The sequence below is a fragment of the Drosophila nasuta genome, chromosome 2R, assembly GCF_023558535.2.
Source record: "Drosophila nasuta strain 15112-1781.00 chromosome 2R, ASM2355853v1, whole genome shotgun sequence".
Taxonomy (NCBI): domain Eukaryota; kingdom Metazoa; phylum Arthropoda; class Insecta; order Diptera; family Drosophilidae; genus Drosophila; species Drosophila nasuta.
Window position 1 is genome coordinate 24385695 of NC_083456.1, and position 20436 is coordinate 24406130.

General features: G+C 42.8%; 3 protein-coding genes across 4 annotated transcripts in view; 1 reads left to right on the forward strand and 2 right to left on the reverse strand.

Annotated features, from left to right (window-relative positions):
* Positions 1-5524, reverse strand: part of LOC132787830 (cytotoxic granule associated RNA binding protein TIA1) — a 58847-nt gene extending 53323 nt beyond the window's left edge. For both annotated transcript variants that reach the window (XM_060795150.1, XM_060795151.1), the window contains exons 1-2: positions 5435-5524; positions 3246-3426 (exon numbers count right to left, since the gene is read on the reverse strand). In XM_060795150.1, the coding sequence (XP_060651133.1) occupies positions 3246-3426; positions 5435-5509 (256 nt within the window). In that variant the 5' untranslated portion in view covers positions 5510-5524. The remainder of the gene's footprint in view (positions 1-3245; positions 3427-5434) is intronic.
* A 393-nt stretch (positions 5525-5917) lies between these two features.
* Positions 5918-8212, forward strand: LOC132785844 (uncharacterized). Its single transcript, XM_060792135.1, has one exon. It carries the CDS (start codon positions 5991-5993, stop codon positions 7941-7943), a length of 1953 nt encoding a protein of 650 aa, XP_060648118.1. The 5' UTR covers positions 5918-5990; the 3' UTR covers positions 7944-8212.
* A 601-nt stretch (positions 8213-8813) lies between these two features.
* Positions 8814-14948, reverse strand: LOC132785468 (DNA-directed RNA polymerase II subunit RPB1-like). The gene has a single exon (XM_060791584.1). The coding sequence runs from the start codon at positions 14768-14770 to the stop codon at positions 8939-8941; it is 5832 nt and encodes a 1943-aa protein (XP_060647567.1). The 5' UTR covers positions 14771-14948; the 3' UTR covers positions 8814-8938.
* Between the last annotated feature and the right edge of the window lie 5488 nt (positions 14949-20436).

Sequence of the window (20436 nt, forward strand, 5' to 3'; positions counted from 1 at the left end):
AACGAAATTAAGCAAAGCTCGCTCGTGTTGCACATCGACAAAAAAAAGTGCAATAAATTAAAGTGAATTTGAGCAATTTGATCAAACAATTGAACCGCGCGCAGTCTGCAAACTGAGCCTCGAGATAAGCGAGTTATCAAGTTGCAATTTTCGTCGACAAACGCGACGCGCTGTGTTTTCGTGTGACGCCTGTTCGCTTGCCCAGCGTGTTCACTCCTGCCCCGCCCACTTCGCAAATGTATAGCGCCATCTACAGGTCGCATTTAAATGCAAAAAAATGTAGTCGAAGTTTTGTGCAGCCGCGTTGACGGCCCCAACAATAACGATAGCAACATGGCGACACATTATCCGCTTTTCTACTAAATACGTACGCATACATATGCAAAAGACGTGCACACGCACACACACACACACACACACACACACACACACACTAGAGAGAGAGAGGGCGAGAGCCGCCCCTTGTCACATGCAAAGAACTCACGTGAGCGATTAAAATCTGAAGGAAAGTATTTCTGTTTTACGATACACTTTTTATACCCGCTACCCATAGGGTAGAAGGGTATTATAACTTTGTGCCGGCAGGAAATGTATGTAACAGGCAGAAGGAGGCATCTCCGACCCTATAAAGTATATATATTCTTGATCAGCTTCAACAGCCGAGACGATCTAGCCATGTCCGTCTGTCCGTCTGTGTGTCTGTCCGTCTGTGTGTCCGTCCGTCTGTCCGTATGAACACCTAGATCTCAGAGACTATAAGAGATAGAGCTATAATTTTTTTTCGACAACATTTGTTATGTTTGCACGCAGATCAAGTTTGTTTCAAATTTTTGCCACGCCCCCTTCCGCCCCCGCAAATAAAAAAAATCGAATAACAAGCGTAATTTTAAAGCTAGAGTTACGAATTTTGGTATATATAATAATTACTATAGTAGTTATGATTCCTAAAAATTTGGTTGCGATCAGATAAAAATTGTCGAAGTTATTAAAGAAATACTTTTGTATGGGCAAAAACGCCTACTTACTAGGGGTCTAATTTGCTTTGGCCGACAGTCTGGTATATTGTGCTGTCTATGGTATATTTTGAATGCGGTACTATATCGATATACCAAATATACCATTTGGTATATTTTTTTTTGTTGGTTTTTAGTAGTATATTTGGTATATTTTGAGAAATATACCGCAAAATATATTGCTTTTATTCAAAATGGGTAGCGGGTATCTCACAGTCGAGTACACTCGACTGTAGCTTTCTTACTTGTTTTTTTGCTGTTGCTGTTGCTGTTGCGTTGTCGCTGCAACATTGAGGGTTGTTGCCGTGACGCCAAGTGACGCTAGCTGAGGTGTAAATGAGTAGAGTTGAGCGAAAGGGTTGCGAGCAACTGAGGCAGCAAGAGCGACTGCGACTGTGACTGCGACTGAGGCAGCGACTGCGGCAGCAGCGTGTAATTGGAGGCGAGTGTCGTGTAAAATGTAAAACTTGCGCCGTAAATAAATCAAAACTTTCTGACTGAACAAACATTCAGGTGAGCGAAAAAATGCAGCGTGTGACGGCAACAGCCGCGAGCTCTGAGCCAGCAACAGCAGCAACTAAATGCGGGCCTCAAGGGTGGGGTGTGTGGCAAAGAGGCAGCACAGTTTCATATTGACAAGTGCGAAGGATGAAGAAAGAAAGGGGTTGGGAAAAAGCAGCACAAGCACGAGGCCGGTGGATTATTTATGCTAAAAATTGGAACAGCTGCTGCTGCTGCTAAGGATGACGATGATGATGATGTTGTTCTCTCTTTCACTCGCTGCTGGCGTCGCAGTTGACTGCACTGCATTTTTATGTGGCAGAGAGAATGTCTCGGCTAAGTTGACACACTGCTATAACTCAACAAAGTAGCGCTCAATGAGCAATATAGTAGCAAATTCAATATCATTTTAGCTATCAGGGGGATCTCATATAATTTTATTGATTTATTGCATAATACGCTCAGAGTATGCTAAACAGTTTGACCCTCACTTGGGGGCTCGCCGCAAAACTTTTGCTGATTTATATATCCAGAATTTCTTCTCGTGGCTTTGCTTTTCGTTTTTTTTTTTTCGAGCACAAAATGAAATGTAAATGGCGCATTAATACGGTTACAGCACAACTACAAACCTCGACTTCTGCCATCTCACACACACGCACTCAGTATATTTTATATACTATAAATAATGTTGGCCAAGGCGCATTAAAGTCGAGGGCAAAAGTTTTGCGCGGAAATCTTGGCAAAATGTGTACGAGAGAGAGAGAGAGAGAGAAGGAGAGGGCGAAGGCAAGACAAAAGCGACATTTGTAAAAAGTAGTTTGTTGTAGGAGTAATAATAAAATCATAAAATTATTATTATAAATAAACAGGGGAATAAAAGAGATCTTAAAACCATTTGCAGGCTTCCGTGTGCTGCTGGCTTCCAACTAAACTTTTTGATATCTTAAGCAAACATTTCCAAGTCAGCAGCAGTAGCAACATAGTTGAGTCCTGAATAAGTTGACAAGTTTTTGCCTTGCTTTTTTTTCTCCCTCCCAAATACCCATTGTATGTTGGGTATATCGTTTGTAATTGAGCTTAAGCTGCAGTCAAATATATATTCGTGTATTTGTAAAGTTCGTCTAGGATATCTGAATGCTGAGCTGCAGCACTTGTTTTTTGTTTTTCTTCTGCTGCCATAAATATATTAAGCCGTGACAAACTTTGCGCCTCAGCTGGCTGGGGAGCTGAGAATATGCGTGGCATGCCGCGCTACGCTTAGTGGCAACCGCAGCTAGCCACACAATTGATGACCAGGAGTTTAACTTAATTGTATGTGGAATCTGTAGCTGAATCTGAGTTTGCGTTTGAGTTTGGGTTGGAGTTTGAGTCAGATGCAGATACAGATTCGGAGGTCTGCTGCCATTTGTGGCATGCTGATTGTGTCAAGATTTCGTTTCAATTTGCGCCGCGATAAGGCGAAACGAGACATAAAAGTAAATTGAAATGCCTGTCGCTGGCAACAACATCAACTGGCCAAGCCAGCAGCTGACAATCACAGGACAGGACAGCACCTGTAACTGTAGCTGTAACTGAGCCACTACTTGCCCCCACTACTTGCCCCCACTCCAGCAGCTGGGCGTCGTCGTTGCACGTGCAGATGGCAGGAGTTTCAAAAATTTTTAATTGAATTTGCCACTGGCCAGTGAGTGGGTCGACCTGGCTATATATGTAGCTCTCTTTAGTACTCACTGTGCAACGGTATCATGTACTCCATTTCCGAGTCGCTGTCGTCAGCCTCATCCATGGCCAGCTGTTGCCCATCTCCCGATGTTGTTGTTGTTGTTGTTGTTGTTGCTGTGGCAAAGGTGTTCGTACGCAGCGCCATTTCCATGGCACGCAATGCGGGCAGATTGCGGGGTAAACGGCCGGTCTGCAATGGGAAAATGTTGGCGAGGGAGAGAGTCAAGCGATAGCATATTAAAATTAGACATAAATGGATAAAAACACGTTCGAGTCGGTTTCATTTGGAGACGGCAATTATTAATTGGGACACTGCCAGCTCTCCAAAGGCGGGGAGAAAAAAAAAAATAGGAAAAAGCAAGACAAATGTCCTTGTGCAGTGCTAAACAAATCATGAAAAAGGATAACACGTACTAAACTGAGCAATGGATATAAATGCGTTTCGCCTGTCTCACCTTTTTGGCAGAGCGACTTTGCTACTTCTACTTTTACTTCACTCTCTTTTTCTCATTTTTGTTGTAGTTGTTGTTGTTGTTGTGTGTTGTTGCTTTTTGTTTTGTTTGCCGCACGAAACTAAACAACACTAACAGCGATAACAACAACTGCAGGGGCAACTAGAAGCTGCCAGAAATCCAATTTCAGCAAGTAGCACGACATAAATTTGTTTGTGCCCCACACACACACACACACACAGACACGGAAAACGAGGGGGGAGATACATACTCGCATTAAAGCCTTGCTACCGGGTGACCGTCCCAGGGAATTGGTGAATTGGGAACAGGGGGGCAATGCTCTGTCCATGTCCAGCAAATGAATTCTGTTAATGCAGACATTACTCGAGCATATTAAAAGTCCAAATGGTCATTTCGTACAGAATTTTATAGCGACTAGCCACACACACACACAGCTAGAGAGACAATGGCATTGGGGCTACAAATAGGCACATTTGTTCCGCCTCCCGCTGACAACAAAACAACAGCAGCACACAAAAAAAAAACAAAAACCCCTTGGACAACCCTCTGGGCTGCAGCCAATGGCCAATGTAGTTAGCAGCCCGGTCATATACGCAGTTTTGTTTACCTTTGCCACGACAATTGCGGTTGACAACAACAACTAGAACAACATTACAAGCACACACACACAAATACACACATGACTCGCTGGTAGTCTCTTTTTTGCTTCCACATATTTCCCTTGACCGCCCCCATCAGAGGACATTTAGTTTATTTGATGTTGCGAAATGAAAATTGTGACATAAAAGGGACTAACAACATAATTAAGTAGTGTCCAAATGTGCAAATCCAAAAGCATAAAAAACATTTGAAAAATAAAACAGCAGCAACAGCAACAACAACAACAACAACAACACCAAACAAAATCTAACCAACGAATGCGTTTATGTTCGGCTGCTGCTTGCCGAATGGCACTTAAAGGATTTGAGCCCAGAGCTCAGCTTGAAGTAGGCATTAAGTTATGTTCAAAATGGGGTAGCGAGATCAACTCGGCCACAGTCCACCAGACAGACATTCTACTCGCTCTCGTAGGCCATTTTCAGTTTGTGGTTGTAATTTTTAGTTTTTCCTCGCCACGTGTCGACCGCAAAGGGTCATGATTAGTAGTTGGCTTAGCAAAGGGATATGAGACACACACACAGTTGAAATAGAATTGTTAACGACATTAAGCACATTCACATAACTCCAACACAGTCTTAATCGATGAAAGGGGCGTTGTTGTTCATACGCTTTGGATTATCTGAAATCTAACGGCGCGGCACTCATTTCATATTTATTAATATTTCGATATTTGGTACCAACCTGTCAACCTTTAACATTTTATATAAGTACAATTTATTATGTACTTTTAAAGCTGCCTGTAAACAGGAACTATATAAAAAATGCGGTTGGCCTTTCTTACCATAAGATTGTTACATCGCTCTTTCTTTGTTTTTTATAGACCATCTTATTATATAATTGTAATGTCCAAAATTTGAAGTTTTTTTCATTATTAATATTCTCGTATGTTCAGAGTCTTATTTACAATGTAAACATTGAAATACTTTTTAAGCATTATTTGGTATATTTTCACGCCTTTCAAATGTAATGGTATATTTTAATAACAATTGTAGTACTGTAGTTCTAACTCGCTTTATTACTGTTATTTACATAAGTATATCTCAAACTCGGCTGAAAGTTACTCACGTGCTTATGGATTTTTTGTGTAATCAGCGATTTTTCAACTCTCTGTAGATTATCTTGCTCATAAAGTTTACTCATTGAAGACGTCACTTTCTTTCAAAAGCTGATAACGCTTGAATGTTTAAATGACCTCAATTTAAAATTTCGTGACGCAGTACTAAATTAACAAAATGTCAGACTACTTGATACTTAGTTTTTTGTGACGCCACAATTCGCTTTATTAAAATTAAACAGAATGAATAATATGAGTAATTGAATTGAATATTACAAATTTCTTATCGATTAAATTAATATGCTAATCAGAATTTTATAATTTCTATAGTCATGTGAAAGGGTATCTAAGTTGAAACGATTCCAATTCCGGTTTTTTTGTGTCAAAAGAAAAAATATTTGGCAAATAGATTGCGTTGATCTTTGCTGGCATTATTATTTATTTTTAGACATCATACTCTGACGACCAATTTCGCTACTCTCAGATTCAGATTAGTTTCTTTTTGATTGTCGTCGGAAACGGTTGTCTATTTCTTGATTGAAGGAACAATTCAAATACTCGCGTGCCATGCAACTGTTTCGGTTGGAGCTGTCGCTCCAATTGCTGCTAATGTTGCCCATCTTCATTCAGTGCAGTCAGACTATACCATCTGAAACAAAGCCGCTGACTCTTGGATTTATCACCGATGCACAGGAGATGGTCGATTTTGTGCGCTCAGATGTTGGCAAATTACTTGAGGAAACGAATAACACAAATGTAAACGAAAATCAGAACAAAGTACTGGAACATCTTAAGAGCATTAGCTTACTAGTTGATCAACTCGAAGAACGCTATGCAAACATTTCGAGAAAAATCAACAGCTCTGTTGTGGATTATAGTAAAGAGGGAACTTATAGACATCCAATTGAAAGTATTGTTTATGAAATGGATCGAATGTCCAAGTATTTTCCACCAGTGGAAGACTTGCAAAGCTACGATATCTCCACACTCAAATCATTTACTGAGGCCCGGCCTGGGTTCACTATTCCTGGAAAAAAATCAAATAAAGCACTTTATTTCGGAGTGGTTAAAGCTCAGCAAAATTACAAACAATTCGGAAAATCGGTTAAGTATATGTTTACTACCGAACAGATGTTCCATCTACAATTCTTTCCACAACATTATGTATACGGATTGTATATAGACCCTGCGATATACGAATTGAAGGCATATATACTGATAGAGTACTCGTTGGTAGCTCGTCGAATTGCTGGCGAAAATGTTAATTACGAAAGGATGTCATTTCGATTCAACTACAGAAGGAAAACGGAAAATAATTACTATTTATTTCAAAATGCACTTGAATACATGGATGCTCGAATTTGGCGCAATGATCCCCCGAAGCACATTGCCAAAGTGACTTACGACGAGATAACAAATCTCATTATAGGCTACGTTGAGAACGTTGTGAATCTAAACAAAGATGGAAGCTGCCAAGAAAGTTGCTCTCACCACAAGCACGCACGCTATGAGGATTGCTACGACAAAGATGAATTTTGTTCAAAACAACCTCAATGCTTGGGTGGCATACACGACTGTCAGTTTGTCGACGAAGACATGAATGTGTGTCAATCGCAGGGAAACAGCACTCGTCGCTACGAGTACATTGAATATGACAATGGACGCGTTTTCGGAGAACGAAAGGATTGTACGAATAGAATTCATAAAGTGGAAAGCTGGAAGAGATGGCTTATCTATAATTGCGACTATTGTTTCTGTCTATGTGATCAAAAGTTCAACTCTGATCGCTACTTTAATCTTCGCAAAACTAAGTCGGACATCGCAGACAACAAGGTGGTCACGGGTGTGAGGTTCGTAAAGAAGAATCGCATATTCCATTTGCAGATTCAACAGGGACTGTTGTTGCCCCGCGGCGGCATCGATGAATCAACACTGGAGTGGAAACCCGTTGATGATTACGAGCTTACGGATTCCAATGTTGAAGCAGAAACAGATTATCATGTGCTTAGCTACGAGAATCGCGCCTTAAATCTGGATCAAATTTCCCACCAAAGAGACCCAACCGTTATAGTAACTGGCGTAGCTTTCGGAACGTTGGCTAAGCATCTGAATCTTCAAGTGCATTTCACTCAATTCGATTACGAAAAGGGAGAATTAATTGCCAACGAGGAGTATTGGCAATGGAAAATAAATACTAACCGAACAAAAGTGAATCTGCACAATTTGGATGTGCCGACACGATCTGAAGTGAGCTCAGAACCAATTACGGAATTTGGCGAGTTTATAGAATTTACCAACACAGGAATAGACAAGGATGCAGCACAGACGACAATTCCCTTTATTGATATACAGGATGTAGTATCGCTTGTTCCGATGCCTTTGTCTGGCATTGGCCTCTTCTATAAAGGCACTCCCGGATATGGCGGCTATGTGGCACCCAGAATCCTTAATTTCGATTATGCGAAATATATTCCCTTACCATACCATCCTACAGATTGGTCGTTTGACCAACATGGTTAAATATTTGTCTTCTTAGCTATGTGTTTCATGTTTTTAATTTAATTTTTAAATTTAATTAATTTTTTTTTAAATTTAATCTGCAAGTTGACAACACTATGATTAGTTGTATTTTAAATTTAGTTCATGTAGTTCATTTGGTTTTCAAGATTACCTCGACATGCTGATAAGAATATTCTACTCGTGTGTTGCTGTTAATATTTTGGCTTGATTTGCCATATTCTATGTACATCATTTGTTTTACTCAAAATCATTTTGTGTCAAATAATAAAATCTTTACAACAAAAAAAAAAACATGAAGTGTTTAAATAATTGGATTTTATTTATATAGGTGATATAGGAAAAAGGAAGTCGTTGATAATAAAGACTGTACAATTAATAAATCTCTTTACTTGTGAGCTCTCATCATCTACAATTTGATTGAGGTATTAGTCATGCGATTGAAAAAAAACTTAAGTTGATCTTTGCTCACTTAACTTTTTCTTTGCATTATTTATACAATCAAGCTCTCTTTAGTTTTGATTGCGGAAACGGTTTGTTGTAGTCTTTGTGTGAATTAGTGAACAATATAAGTATTAAGCAGCTCACATTTGCGGTTTTACTGCACTTGCTGCTGGCGCTACAGTTCTTTAGTCTGACTAGTCAATCAATATCGTCTTTGTGAACACAGGAATTAACGAAGATTCAGCAGAAACGAGCAGGATGTCGTGTCGATTCATACGATGCCTTTTAGCTAGCGTTGGCCTCGTTCTATAAAAGCAGTTTTGGCTGTGGTGCCTACGTGACACCTCACATTGACAATCATGAACTTACGAATCGTATTCCCACAATTTTTGTTAATTTAGCAAATTTTTGGCTGTTGTTTTGCGACAAATGTAGTTTTATTAAGATTGTACAATTGAGGCAATATTTTTTATAAAAATCATAATTAATTCAAATAATTATAATATAATTTTTTCATCACCGATTGATAAGATGATAACATCTTCATAGACGACCTAGTCATCATCTTTCGTGAACACAGCCGTGCTGGGTGAATACGCCTGATTTATGGATGCCCGTCTTGAGGAATTGTACTGCAATGGAGTCATCGGCGAGTACATTGGTGAAGTCAACGAGTAGCTTGGAGTACTTGGACTGTAACTCGGTGATACAGGTGTGTAGTTTGGTTTACTTGGCGAATAGCGAGTGGATTTTTTCGACTTTTTGGTTTGGGATTTTTGTGTATTGGGCGTGTAGGATGGCGATGTTAGCGAATAACTTGGCGACGTTGGCGAGTAACTTGGCGATGTTGGCGAGTAAGTTGGCGATGTTGGTGAGTAACTCGGCGATGTTGACGAGTAACTTGGCGATGTTGACGAGTAATTCGGCGATATTGGCGAGTAATTTGGCGATATTGGCGAATAAATTGGCGATGACGGCGAGTAACTTGGTGATGTGGGCGAGTAACTTGGCGATGTTGGCGTATATTTGAGCTTTTTCGGTTTGTAATTGGGCGCATTCGGCGTGTAATTTGGTGATGAGGGCGAGTAGGTAGGCGAGGTAAGCGAATATTCTGGTGATCCTGACGAACTTGGCGATTTATAAATCGGTGAATAAATGGGCGACGTCAAGTAACTGGGTGACGATGGCGAATATGATTTCGAAGCGCGTGTATAACTTGGTGACGAGGGCGAGTACGACGGCGATGTTGGCGAATATTGCGGCGACACTGGCGTAAAGTTCGGAGACGATACTGAATACGTTGGCGATATGGGCGAATAAACTTGTGGAGCGGGCGAGTAAGACGGCGACACTGGCGAGTACGATGGACTCGTCGGCGAGTACGATGGTGATACTGGTGAATACACACCGCCGCCCGCACTTGTTGGCGAGTACAGCGGCGAAGTGGGCGAGTACAAGGGCGAGGTGGGCGAATAACCATAAGGCGAAGGTGAATAGCTCGTCGACAGTGGATTATAACTCGGCGTCACACAGCTCGGACTCGTTGCTGCAAACTGTGGCGATGTGGGTGAATAGTGTGACGATGCATAGCTCGGTGAGGTGATTGCATAGCTGGGCGATGTTATCGCATGCAAGGGCGACATAGCGAGCGAGTTGGCGTGATATGAAGACATCGCTGGCGAATCAACATGATACGGTGACATTGATGGCGAACTCGGCGATAGACTACCGTAAGCTGGAGACCAGCATGGCGAAAAAGCCGCTGCCTCCGAGGCAGCTGAGGGGGAAAAACACAGACCTCCCGGTGTTAAGGTACCCATCTGGCGAGGCGTGGCCAAGTAAATTGCCGACATGCACTGCATCCAAGGTGTCGTGGCCGGCGACATGCCGGGCGAGAAAGCGCCGCAAGGAAAGTGAGAGTTAACGGCACCACCAAGGCCGTCGATGAGATTCGGTACGACAATGCCATACACACACTTTTCGGCATCCAGCAGCAGATCAAAGCAACCGGTGCCCATTTTGGGCATCTGTCCCATAATGATGTTCTCGGAAACGCCTCGCATCGGATCGCTTTCGGCATGGGCCGCAGCATCCAAGAGCACATCGACGGTTTCCTCAAAGGAGCAGCGCATCAGAGCGCCGGTGTCCTGTCGATTGATGCCGTGCCGTGTGATAGCCATCAAGTGTCCCTTGGCAGTCATCACATCGCAAAGCAACGCCAGGTGGCGATAGTTAACATAGAGGCCATAGAACTGCAGCACAGCGTTCATCTCCTTTTCGACAGACTTGCGCACCGCCTCAATGCCCAGCACTTGGAATATTTCGCAAATATCATTGGAGTATGTACGTACTGGGTCCACATCGCGCTCAGACAGTACTTTCATCAATGCTGTGCCATCAGTTTCCAGCAGCCATTCACCAATGGCTCTGAACTCACCCGATTCCGTGATAATAATGCGCTTTTTGCTATCGGTTTGCGGCAGATGCATGTACACCTTGCTAATGGCCTCGATGCCCTGCAGCGTCATGTCCGCCAGCATGTTGCCCTCGATGCAACGCAAGAACATATCGTCTTCCATTTTATCGATAGCATCCTCGTCGTCCACAAATTTGCCATCGTCATTGTTCATGATACGTATGCGCAGCACCAGAGTGTCGGCATTGTCATCGTTGAAAATGCAATTGAGATCATCGCCAAAGCCCATTGTGATCTTCTCTGCAATCAATTCCATCGTCAGCTTCTTGTCCGTCATGCGCTTGCGATCGAGCTCGAGACGCAGCAGCCAAGGCGAAATACGATTTGGATTAAAATCGGGCATTTCGTAGTAGATATTGACAAACTCCTGATCCTCGGGAATCACCGTATTCTTCGGATCCGGATCATAGTAAATGGCTGTGTTGGCCGTCATCTTGCGCAACGATGTATGTTCTAGACGACACAACACATTCTTCGCCTTCTCGGCTTCACGAGCTGCACCGCCTCTGAGAAAAACTGTGAGCGAAGGTGCTTTCGGTTTCTTCGAGATGTTGATGATCTCCTTTAGTCTGGGCACCCCCAGCGTTACGTTCTTCGAAGAGACACCGGCAAAATGAAAGGTGTTCAGAGTCATTTGTGTGGCCGGTTCACCTAAACTTTGCGCAGCCAAGGCGCCAACCATTTCACCAGGATTGGCCTGAGCCTGTTGAAAGCGTGTCTCAATCTCACCTATGAGCCACTCAAAGGCTTCCTGCGACAGGCGAAACTCCTCGGTGACAAACTTGGAACAGAGCGTCGAACGAACGAGGCACTGAAACAATAGTGTGGCATTTTCATTCGCCTGCTTTGAGATGCGATCCTTGCCGGACACAATAACACAACGTTCAAGTAGCTCCCGAACTCCCTTGATCACACGCAATGGCGACAAATCTGTTGGCAATCGCTTGTTGACGTGAAAGATCTTCTGTACATTCCAGATCATGCGCTGCAGATTGCAGGGTAACACCACCTTCGAGTCGCCATTAGGAAAAATGCTGCGCAGATCTTCGCGATCCGACATTAGTTTCTCCCACTCCGCTTCCAGTTCTTGTATGGCATCAGTGCTGTCGCTCATCTCCTTGATGACTTCGTCCGTAAACACCTTGCGCATGTAAGGCTCTTTGGACGAGTCGAATTTGTAGCGCTTCTCAAACACCTTGTTGGACAGCTTCACCGTTGGCAAGTTCTGGAACTCCACCAGCTCGCCACATAGTCCATCTTCGCCATAGCGCAACTGAATGAGCTGTCCAACAGAGTTGCGCACTGTGCCATCATAGCTGACCATCACCGATTCCATCGCTTTAATCAAACGTCGCTGAATATAACCAGTTTCTGCCGTCTTCACAGCCGTATCGATGAGACCTTCACGACCGCCCATGGCATGAAAATAGAATTCCGATGGCGTCAATCCACCAAGATACGAGTTCTCCACGAAACCGCGCGCCTCCGGACCGCTATCGTTTTTTATGAAATGCGGCAGCGTGCGCTTCTTGAATCCATAAGGTATTCTCTGGCCCTCCACATTCTGCTGACCCACACACGCAATGACCTGCGAGATATTAATGTTGGATCCCTTGGAGCCCGACAGCACCATGGCCTTCAGATTATTGTGTTCGGTCAAGGATTTCTTCGCAGAACCGCCGGTTTTGTCACGAGCATCGTTTAGAATGCGATTTACCATGTTCTCAAACGTTTGAAGCAATGTGTTGCCAGGCGTCGGCTCCAGGTACATGTTGTGTGCCTTCTCGATGACACGAACCACATCATCCTTTGCCTTTCGAATGGTGTGCAGAATCTCCGCGTAGGTCTGCGGATCGGCAATGGTGTCGCCAATGCCAATACTATGCCCTTCGTACAATAGCCAATTGTTGATGACCGTCTGAATGTTGCCGTAAAAACGACCCGCAATTTCATGGCCCAGCTCCAGGAAACAAACATGCAGTAGAGACCCCGCCGAAGCACCCAGTGTTCGCTTGCAAAGTATGCCCATGATGAGCTCACCATGCTCCACCATGACCTTGGTGTCGCCAGGCGATATCCACTTGTAGGGACCGTCGTCTTCGTCATCGGGATGCGTGGAATGTGTACGTATCATGTTTACATTACCGGGAATAATCAGCGTGAAGAGCTGTTTGCCCGTCCACAAGGGAGTCGGCTTTAGGATGCTGGGGATCGGTACTTTGCCATTCCAGGTTGGCAGAAACATGAGCAAATTCATCATCTGCTCATGGGTGAGGAACACATCTCGTTTGGTCATCTTACGCACCGCTGTCAATGTGTCTTGCACAATGCCCATGACGGGTTTGTTCGCCTGCGGTGTAATAATCTGTCGCGGCGTAATGTGTATGTTCTCCACTTCGGCACGCGTCTCCATCGATTGTGGGACATGTAGATTCATCTCGTCGCCATCAAAGTCAGCGTTGTAGGGCGACGTGCAGGAGAGATTCATGCGAAATGTGGACCAGGGCAGTACCTTGACACGATGCCCCATCATGCTCATCTTGTGCAGCGTCGGCTGGCGATTAAAGATAACCAGATCGTCGTCGCGCAAATGTCGCTCCACCTTGTAGCCGATCTGCAGATGCAGATCCGATTTCTTGGGATGGAAACGTAAATCGATTCGATCGCCGTTGTCGCGTATAATGTACTTGGCACCTGGATATTGGGAATGACCACGTTGCACCATCTCCTGCAGTCGATCCACGTTGAAAGGCGTCACCAGCTCGGGGAAGGTGAGATTCTGGGCAATAGAACGCGGTACGCCCACTTGATCGATGCGCAAATTGGGATCCGGGGTGATGACGGTGCGTGCTGAGAAGTCCACACGTTTGCCCATCAGATTGCCACGTATGCGACCCTCCTTGCCCTTAAGGCGAGCCTTCAGAGCTTTGAGCGGTTTGCCGGACTTTTGCATAGCACGGGGCATCCCGGGCATTTCGTTGTCCACCAGCGTAGCCACATGGAACTGCAACATCTTGATGCTATCGAGTATGACATGCGGAGCAGCTCCCGTTGACTCGTTCTTCTTCAGCTGATTGTTCGCCTTAATGATGTCCGCCAGGTTGTGCGTTAAATCGTCTTTATTCCTGGCCGAACCGAACATAACGACTGTGGGACGCACGGCCAACGGTGGCACAGGCAGCACACTGACAATCATCCAGTCGGGACGCGCGTACTTAGGATCCATGCCTAGCACGAAACACTCCTCGTCGGTGATATGCCTAAGTATCTCCCAAACACGCTCGGCCGACAATTGCATCTTTTTCTCCTGTGTGTCCTCGTTGACATGCTTCCACTCGGCAGTGAGATCCAGTCCTGAGCGGCGTATTATGGGTTGATAGTGTCCACAGCCATCGTGTCCAGTCTGGTTGTTCGGCATCGCCGTATTATCGCGATTCACTTCCATTTCGCCGCCACCCTCGCAAATACTTTTACCCTTGCACAATTCGTAGATGTGGGCAAAACGCTTGCGCGGTTGTCCCTTCGACTTAATGACAATTTCCTTGATCTTGGGATTGTGTGGCGACACAAGCAACTTGGAGCAGTAAAAGCACACGCAGCGCAGTATCTTGATCGTCTTCGCAATAAAGCCAATGTGAAACACAGGCTTGGTCAGCTCAATGTGCCCGAAATGTCCGGGACACTCGGTCATGTTGCCCGAACAAGTCTGACAACGTGTATTGCGATCAAGGACGCCCTGACGCGGATCCATGAGGCCACCAAGCTTGGGACGGCCACCGGACATTGTCTCGGCAAACATCAGACCACCTTCGGTCACCGACATGCGACGTATTTCATCGGGTGACAAAATACCAAACTGAACACGCCGCACTTGACGCACTGGCGCCTTGGAGTCCGAGGTGTTGCTCATTATTAATACGAATCACACACTTAGAATTGAGTTAGAAGTGGCCAATTTCTTTAATATTTTGTCACGTCAAAAATTAATTTCCTCGCGCGTTCTTCAAAAATTAAAATAAAATAATTTGTAACCTCAAATATTTCAGATATTAATACAGCGCGAAACACGGTTTAATTGAGAGTCATTCGTTTTTTTCGTAATGCAGGCAACGAAACGATGAAACTGGCTTACTTTGATTAGAAATAAAAAATTGTTGTTCTTTTTCGCGAAAAGCTTGAGTCAAAAGATTTCAACTAATGACTCTGCAATTTTAGGACATTTCTAATTGTCAAAACAGAATTGATTTTCTATTAATCGATTACTCCAAATTAGGGTTACAACAAGCATGGAAAAAATGTGCAACCACTTGATTCTTAGTATTGCCATTTTTTTTTTTTTTTTTTTACTTAACTTACAAAGAGTTGGCAGGGCTTTTTTCAATAGTTGTAATAGTCCATAAAGCGACTTTTTCTGTTAAGTTACAAAAAAAAACTTAAAAATTATTTTAAATTGTATTTCAAGAGAGAGATAGCTTGCTGGATTAGATACTAATCAAAGCACCGAAAATTGCCTTTGGATTGCTTTGAATGCTTCAGAATATTTATATATTTTTTAAATATTTGTTTTTGTATAGAGAATATTTATAAATCTGTATGTCTGTATGTACATACATAAATCTTTTAGAGCCGTTGGCATATCGTTCTGTGGCTTTCTTTGGTTCAATTTAGTTGCTCATTTTTTGAGTATTTGATTTCATTTTCTGCGTCCGCCTCTGTTTGCTGTGAGCTGTGTATGTGTATGTGTATGGTACGAGTATAAGCCTGTACTGAGAGTGTGTGCACTGTATACTGTGTACAGTTTTTTAATAAAAACAAATTCAGCGGACAGCCTGCGGCGAACATGGCAAGCAAAATTAAATTATTTCGTTGTTTTGTGCCACGCTCCTTACACTGAGATCTGGACGGCGAACGCTTTATCATTTCTTGTTGCTGTTGACAGGAATATGTGGAACGGTGGCAACGAAGACGATAACGAAGCGGGGCATGGTGGGGTTTAGAGGGGAGACGACGAAGACGACGACGACGACTATACAGGCATTTGACAGGCCTGTCAGCCAAAACTGTGCAGAGAAAGAGAGGAAGAGATGGAGGGGAAACACGCGTCGTGCGAATCCGCTGACTTGTTTGTAATTTTGTAATTTAATGACCAACAGACATATCAAATATGCATGTCGTTGTCGGGGCTGAGACTCTGACTGTGTGGAAGTGAGGAGGAAGTGGAATTGTGGATTTATCTTTGTGTCATAACTCGGATTGTTGAATATTTTTTGATGAAAATTCTTTGACGAGTCGAGGTTTCACTTTACAGTCGCACGACCCAATTTCAACTTTCAACTTAACACATTTTTATTTTTTTGTACAGCAGAATTCATTTCCGAAATGCGAATTGCGAATGGAAATCTGTTGCTGCTGCTGCTACATACATTTTAGGCATACAGAGAGTCATCATTAAGTCATCTCATTGTATGCAAATTGCTCATTACAATGGACGCACTTTAATGATGGCGCTTTTACGACGCCCCGAATCGACTCCCCATCGACCTTCACAAATGCGATGCGCAAATATTGCAAATTGCCTGTCAATAATATGGAAATTGCAGAAATTGCAACCATCAAAGGATTAAAGTTTTAATACAAAAAATGTGCGTACGTTGCAGTTTACATATACACATTATTGTTTGCGTGTGTGTGTGTGTGAGAGACAGAGAGTGTATTTATATTTATATATGCAAGTTTGTCCAACTGTCAAGGCGTCTGTGGCTGTTGTTCCCCTTCATGGGGCTATGACATGTGACGTGATTTCCACGCTGCGTGTCGATGTTGTTGCAGTTGTTGTTATTGCATATTACGCCGCACTTCCGTTTCCTGGCGGCGGCACTGCGTTTCTTTTGCATAATAGACGTTGATTAATGACGCACCAAAGGACAGGTAAAAGTGAATGCAATACATTATTTATGAGCAAGGTTGCATAATTAGCGACGCGCCAAAATAGCCAGCGAAAATTATTAACGTTCATGCAAAATGAACAATGGATGGGGCCCCTTAGGCGCAATCGACAATGCGATGCAATGATATTTGTTGTTGCTGTTGTTGCTGTTGTTGTTGTTGTTGTTGCTGTTGTTACTCGGCTCGGTTTGCTTTGACAGTTGCCATTTGCCAATTGGTATGCAGAGCGAACGCGCAATGGCCCAGCCCCATAAATTAGCCAGCGCCTCTCTCTCTCTCTCTCTCTCTCTCCCAGCTCAAACCCCTCTTTCAGCTGCAGCTCACACATCACTCAGAGCTGCTGAAGCCAGCCAGCTTGCTATGCAGGCCCAAAAGCAGAAAGACACGCCAACGGCATCAATCGGCAAAAGTGCAGAGCAATGAAGGACACAGCACGCAGCACGAGGAGCACAGAGAACGGAGAACGGGGAACGGAGCTCGGAAGTGGCATAGCAGCCGGGCCGGAAAGACACGCAACATTGCTTATTGGGAGCACACGGAGCGTATGAGCAATGCCAAATGTTGCCAGGCAAGTGCGGTCTAAGCCTCAGCCTAAAGCAATGACCCCGCATTCCCCACTTTCCTCCACCTTCCTCCTCTGTCACCCCACTCACTCTTTGGTTTATCGCAGTCTTCTAGTTGCCTACTTTCGACTGGCGACTGGCAACGATATCGCTCATAATTTCCAATTCGCATATTGCGGCTTGCAGGCGGCCGGACAAACAAACACACACACACACACTTATGTACACGCACACACACACACACTGAGAGAGTGAACCGTACTCATCTGCATTGTCTCTGCTAAATTCTGCATATCCTGTCATTGCATGCTATGTCCCAGCCTGCTTGCTCTCTGTTCCAGTTAAGTATGCGTTGCATGCCAATACACCAAGTTTCACCCCGTTTTAGGGTTCTCTGTGTTCTTTCAACTCCGACAACAAGCGACTGCTGTTTTATAGGCTCATAAAAACTTCACATACAATTTTCCTATATCAATCCAATGGAATTTATTAGTCACAGGTACGCAAAGACCGCAAATTTACTTCGTTTCATTTTCGTTTTTTTGCTTCTCGTATTCAACAAGAATATTTTCTTTTATGTTGCTAGACAATTGAAGATGTCAGGCAAAGCATAAGTTGGCTAATATTTAATGATTTTATATTATTTTATGTTATAACAAATGAATGAATATTATATTTGTTCAAATAATAAATGATTCAATATATTAAGCTTTTATAGGTTACTCAAATCAAGAGCTTCATAAAACCAAACTTTAACCATTGAAATTCCCAGAATTTCGCAGACGGCGAGCAAATGCAATGCCAGACTGTTTGCAACAATTAATCGCATCCAACTAATTGGCCAATAATTGACAGTTTGACGGTTTTTCTAATTTGTTTATGCATGTTATGCTGTCAAAAACTTTTACCATACTTTTTTTCTTTTACTTCACCAGCTTCGCGACGGTCACTAAAAAGCAGCAGCTCAACAATCAACACAGCAAAAAAAGTACTCATATTACTGACAGAAGCAGCAAAAGTGAGAACTAGATAAAAGTTGCTCTACAAAGTGCCAGCATCCATTGAAAACTAGCACTAAAATGGGTAAGTCTCTTAAAGTTGTGTTAATATGCTTGATAATATAAATCGAAAATACGTAATTTGATTATATTTATGCTTTATTTTCGGAATTAATTGTCTCTCTATTATGAGATGTAGATGTTGGCTTTGTCTCTATACAATGTTCGAATTCTCTACCAAAAATACCACTTGTTATATTAATTAGTTAAAATACTCACAACAAGAACTACCAAGCAGATCTCTCAACCTCCAAAAGAACATGCCATGTAACCGAATATCAGAAGGCAACGTCTAATTTATGTAAAAGGCAAATAAATCAATTAATGTCAAACAACCTGTAGACAACAACACGGCGGACACACAACAAAGATACGCATACTCTATGGCTAAGAGGTTTTTTGTCGGAAGGGGGCGAGGGGTGTAGTTTTTGTATAGAGCAGTGTAAGGGAGTGATGTGGGGGCGTGGCAGGCGTTTCTGCTTCGTTAGACTAATAATAATTAGAAGCCCACTGACATTTTGAGTCGAAGGCAAATACAATTAATTACCACAAAATACAAGTAAACACAATACAAATTTATAAAGGCACACACACTCTGAATGCGAAGAGGGAGGAATACGGGAAATTCGAGGAAAATATCAAAAGCTTGGTGGGCCCAGGCGCCAAATCAATAGACGAGCAAAAGCAAAAGCAAAACTTGGACAGTTGGACAACGTTTTCAAATGTTGTTACAAACACATACAAAATAATGAGTTAGTGGCCAGGACGAAAGAGAGAAAGAGGGAGAGAGCCAAATGAAATGCTGAAGAAATAGCAACACACACAAACCAGCAACAAAAACAACAACAACAATAACAACTGGAAGTACAACAAATACGCCAATCAATTATACGGCCAATTAAATACTGAAAAAGCAGCGAAAATGCCGAAAAATATAATAGAGAGGCGAATCGAGTCGATTTCGACTGCCCTCATTGAGAGTAGCTTTTGAGCCTCTAAAACAACAACAACAACCAAGGCAACCAAGTTACTTCAGTTGAGTAGTGAAAACATTTGTGTTTGTTATTGAAAATGAAGACGTGCACGTTGTCCAAGATAAACAAAAACTCTGCCTCGCCATTTCAGTGAACAGCACGTGCAGAAAGCGTATCTCAAAAAATTTGATAAATCAACAAATCAGCTGATCAACAGATCCCTTAAAATTGACCAAGAACGAAAATGCTGCTCACCTTTAGTTTAGGAATTCAGTTTTATTTATGGTTTGTTTAAAGTGACAAGCACTGAGCGTAAAACAGTCTGAGGTGAAGTGAACTCGCCCGGTGGAAATAAGTTAAGTTATTTAAGCTATTTGCTATTGAATACATTTTCAAATAAGCCTCAAAAGAATGTTGCAGAAATATTTCAATGCAGACAGACAGTTGGAAGGAACTTTTGGTGCAAAGAGCAAAAGTTATTCCGTGTATCGAATGCCATTCAAAATGTTGCTCAACTGAACTTTGAATGAATGGATAGCTTACGGCTGAGCATTTGACCTGTTTAGCAGCACAAAATGCAATAAATGTTGTGTCGAAAACATTTACAACACTGAGACAGTTGCACACACAACACACACATTAGTTGCATATTGTTTTTTGAACACTTTGCAAGTAAATTACAATGCAGAGAACTAAATGTAGTACTAGCTTAAGTTCGCTTTGCTTACTTACAATTTATCTTATTCTAAGGGAATTTCAATTACGCATACGACGTGTGTGTGTACACACGAACAGGTATTGTCATGCATTTATCATTGTGATTATGCAGCAGCAATATGAACAACACCTAACTATAGAGAGACAGATATATCTGTTTCTCAATACGAATGGTTTATTTAATTAGCTATGTCGAAGTTTGGGGCGAGGTGGCAAGTAGTCATTGAACTATTTAATTGGATTCGAGACTGTTGTAATGTTTGGAATTTATGCTCAGTTTGTGATTTGAGGCGTAGTGCGCAACCCAATATGCTACAA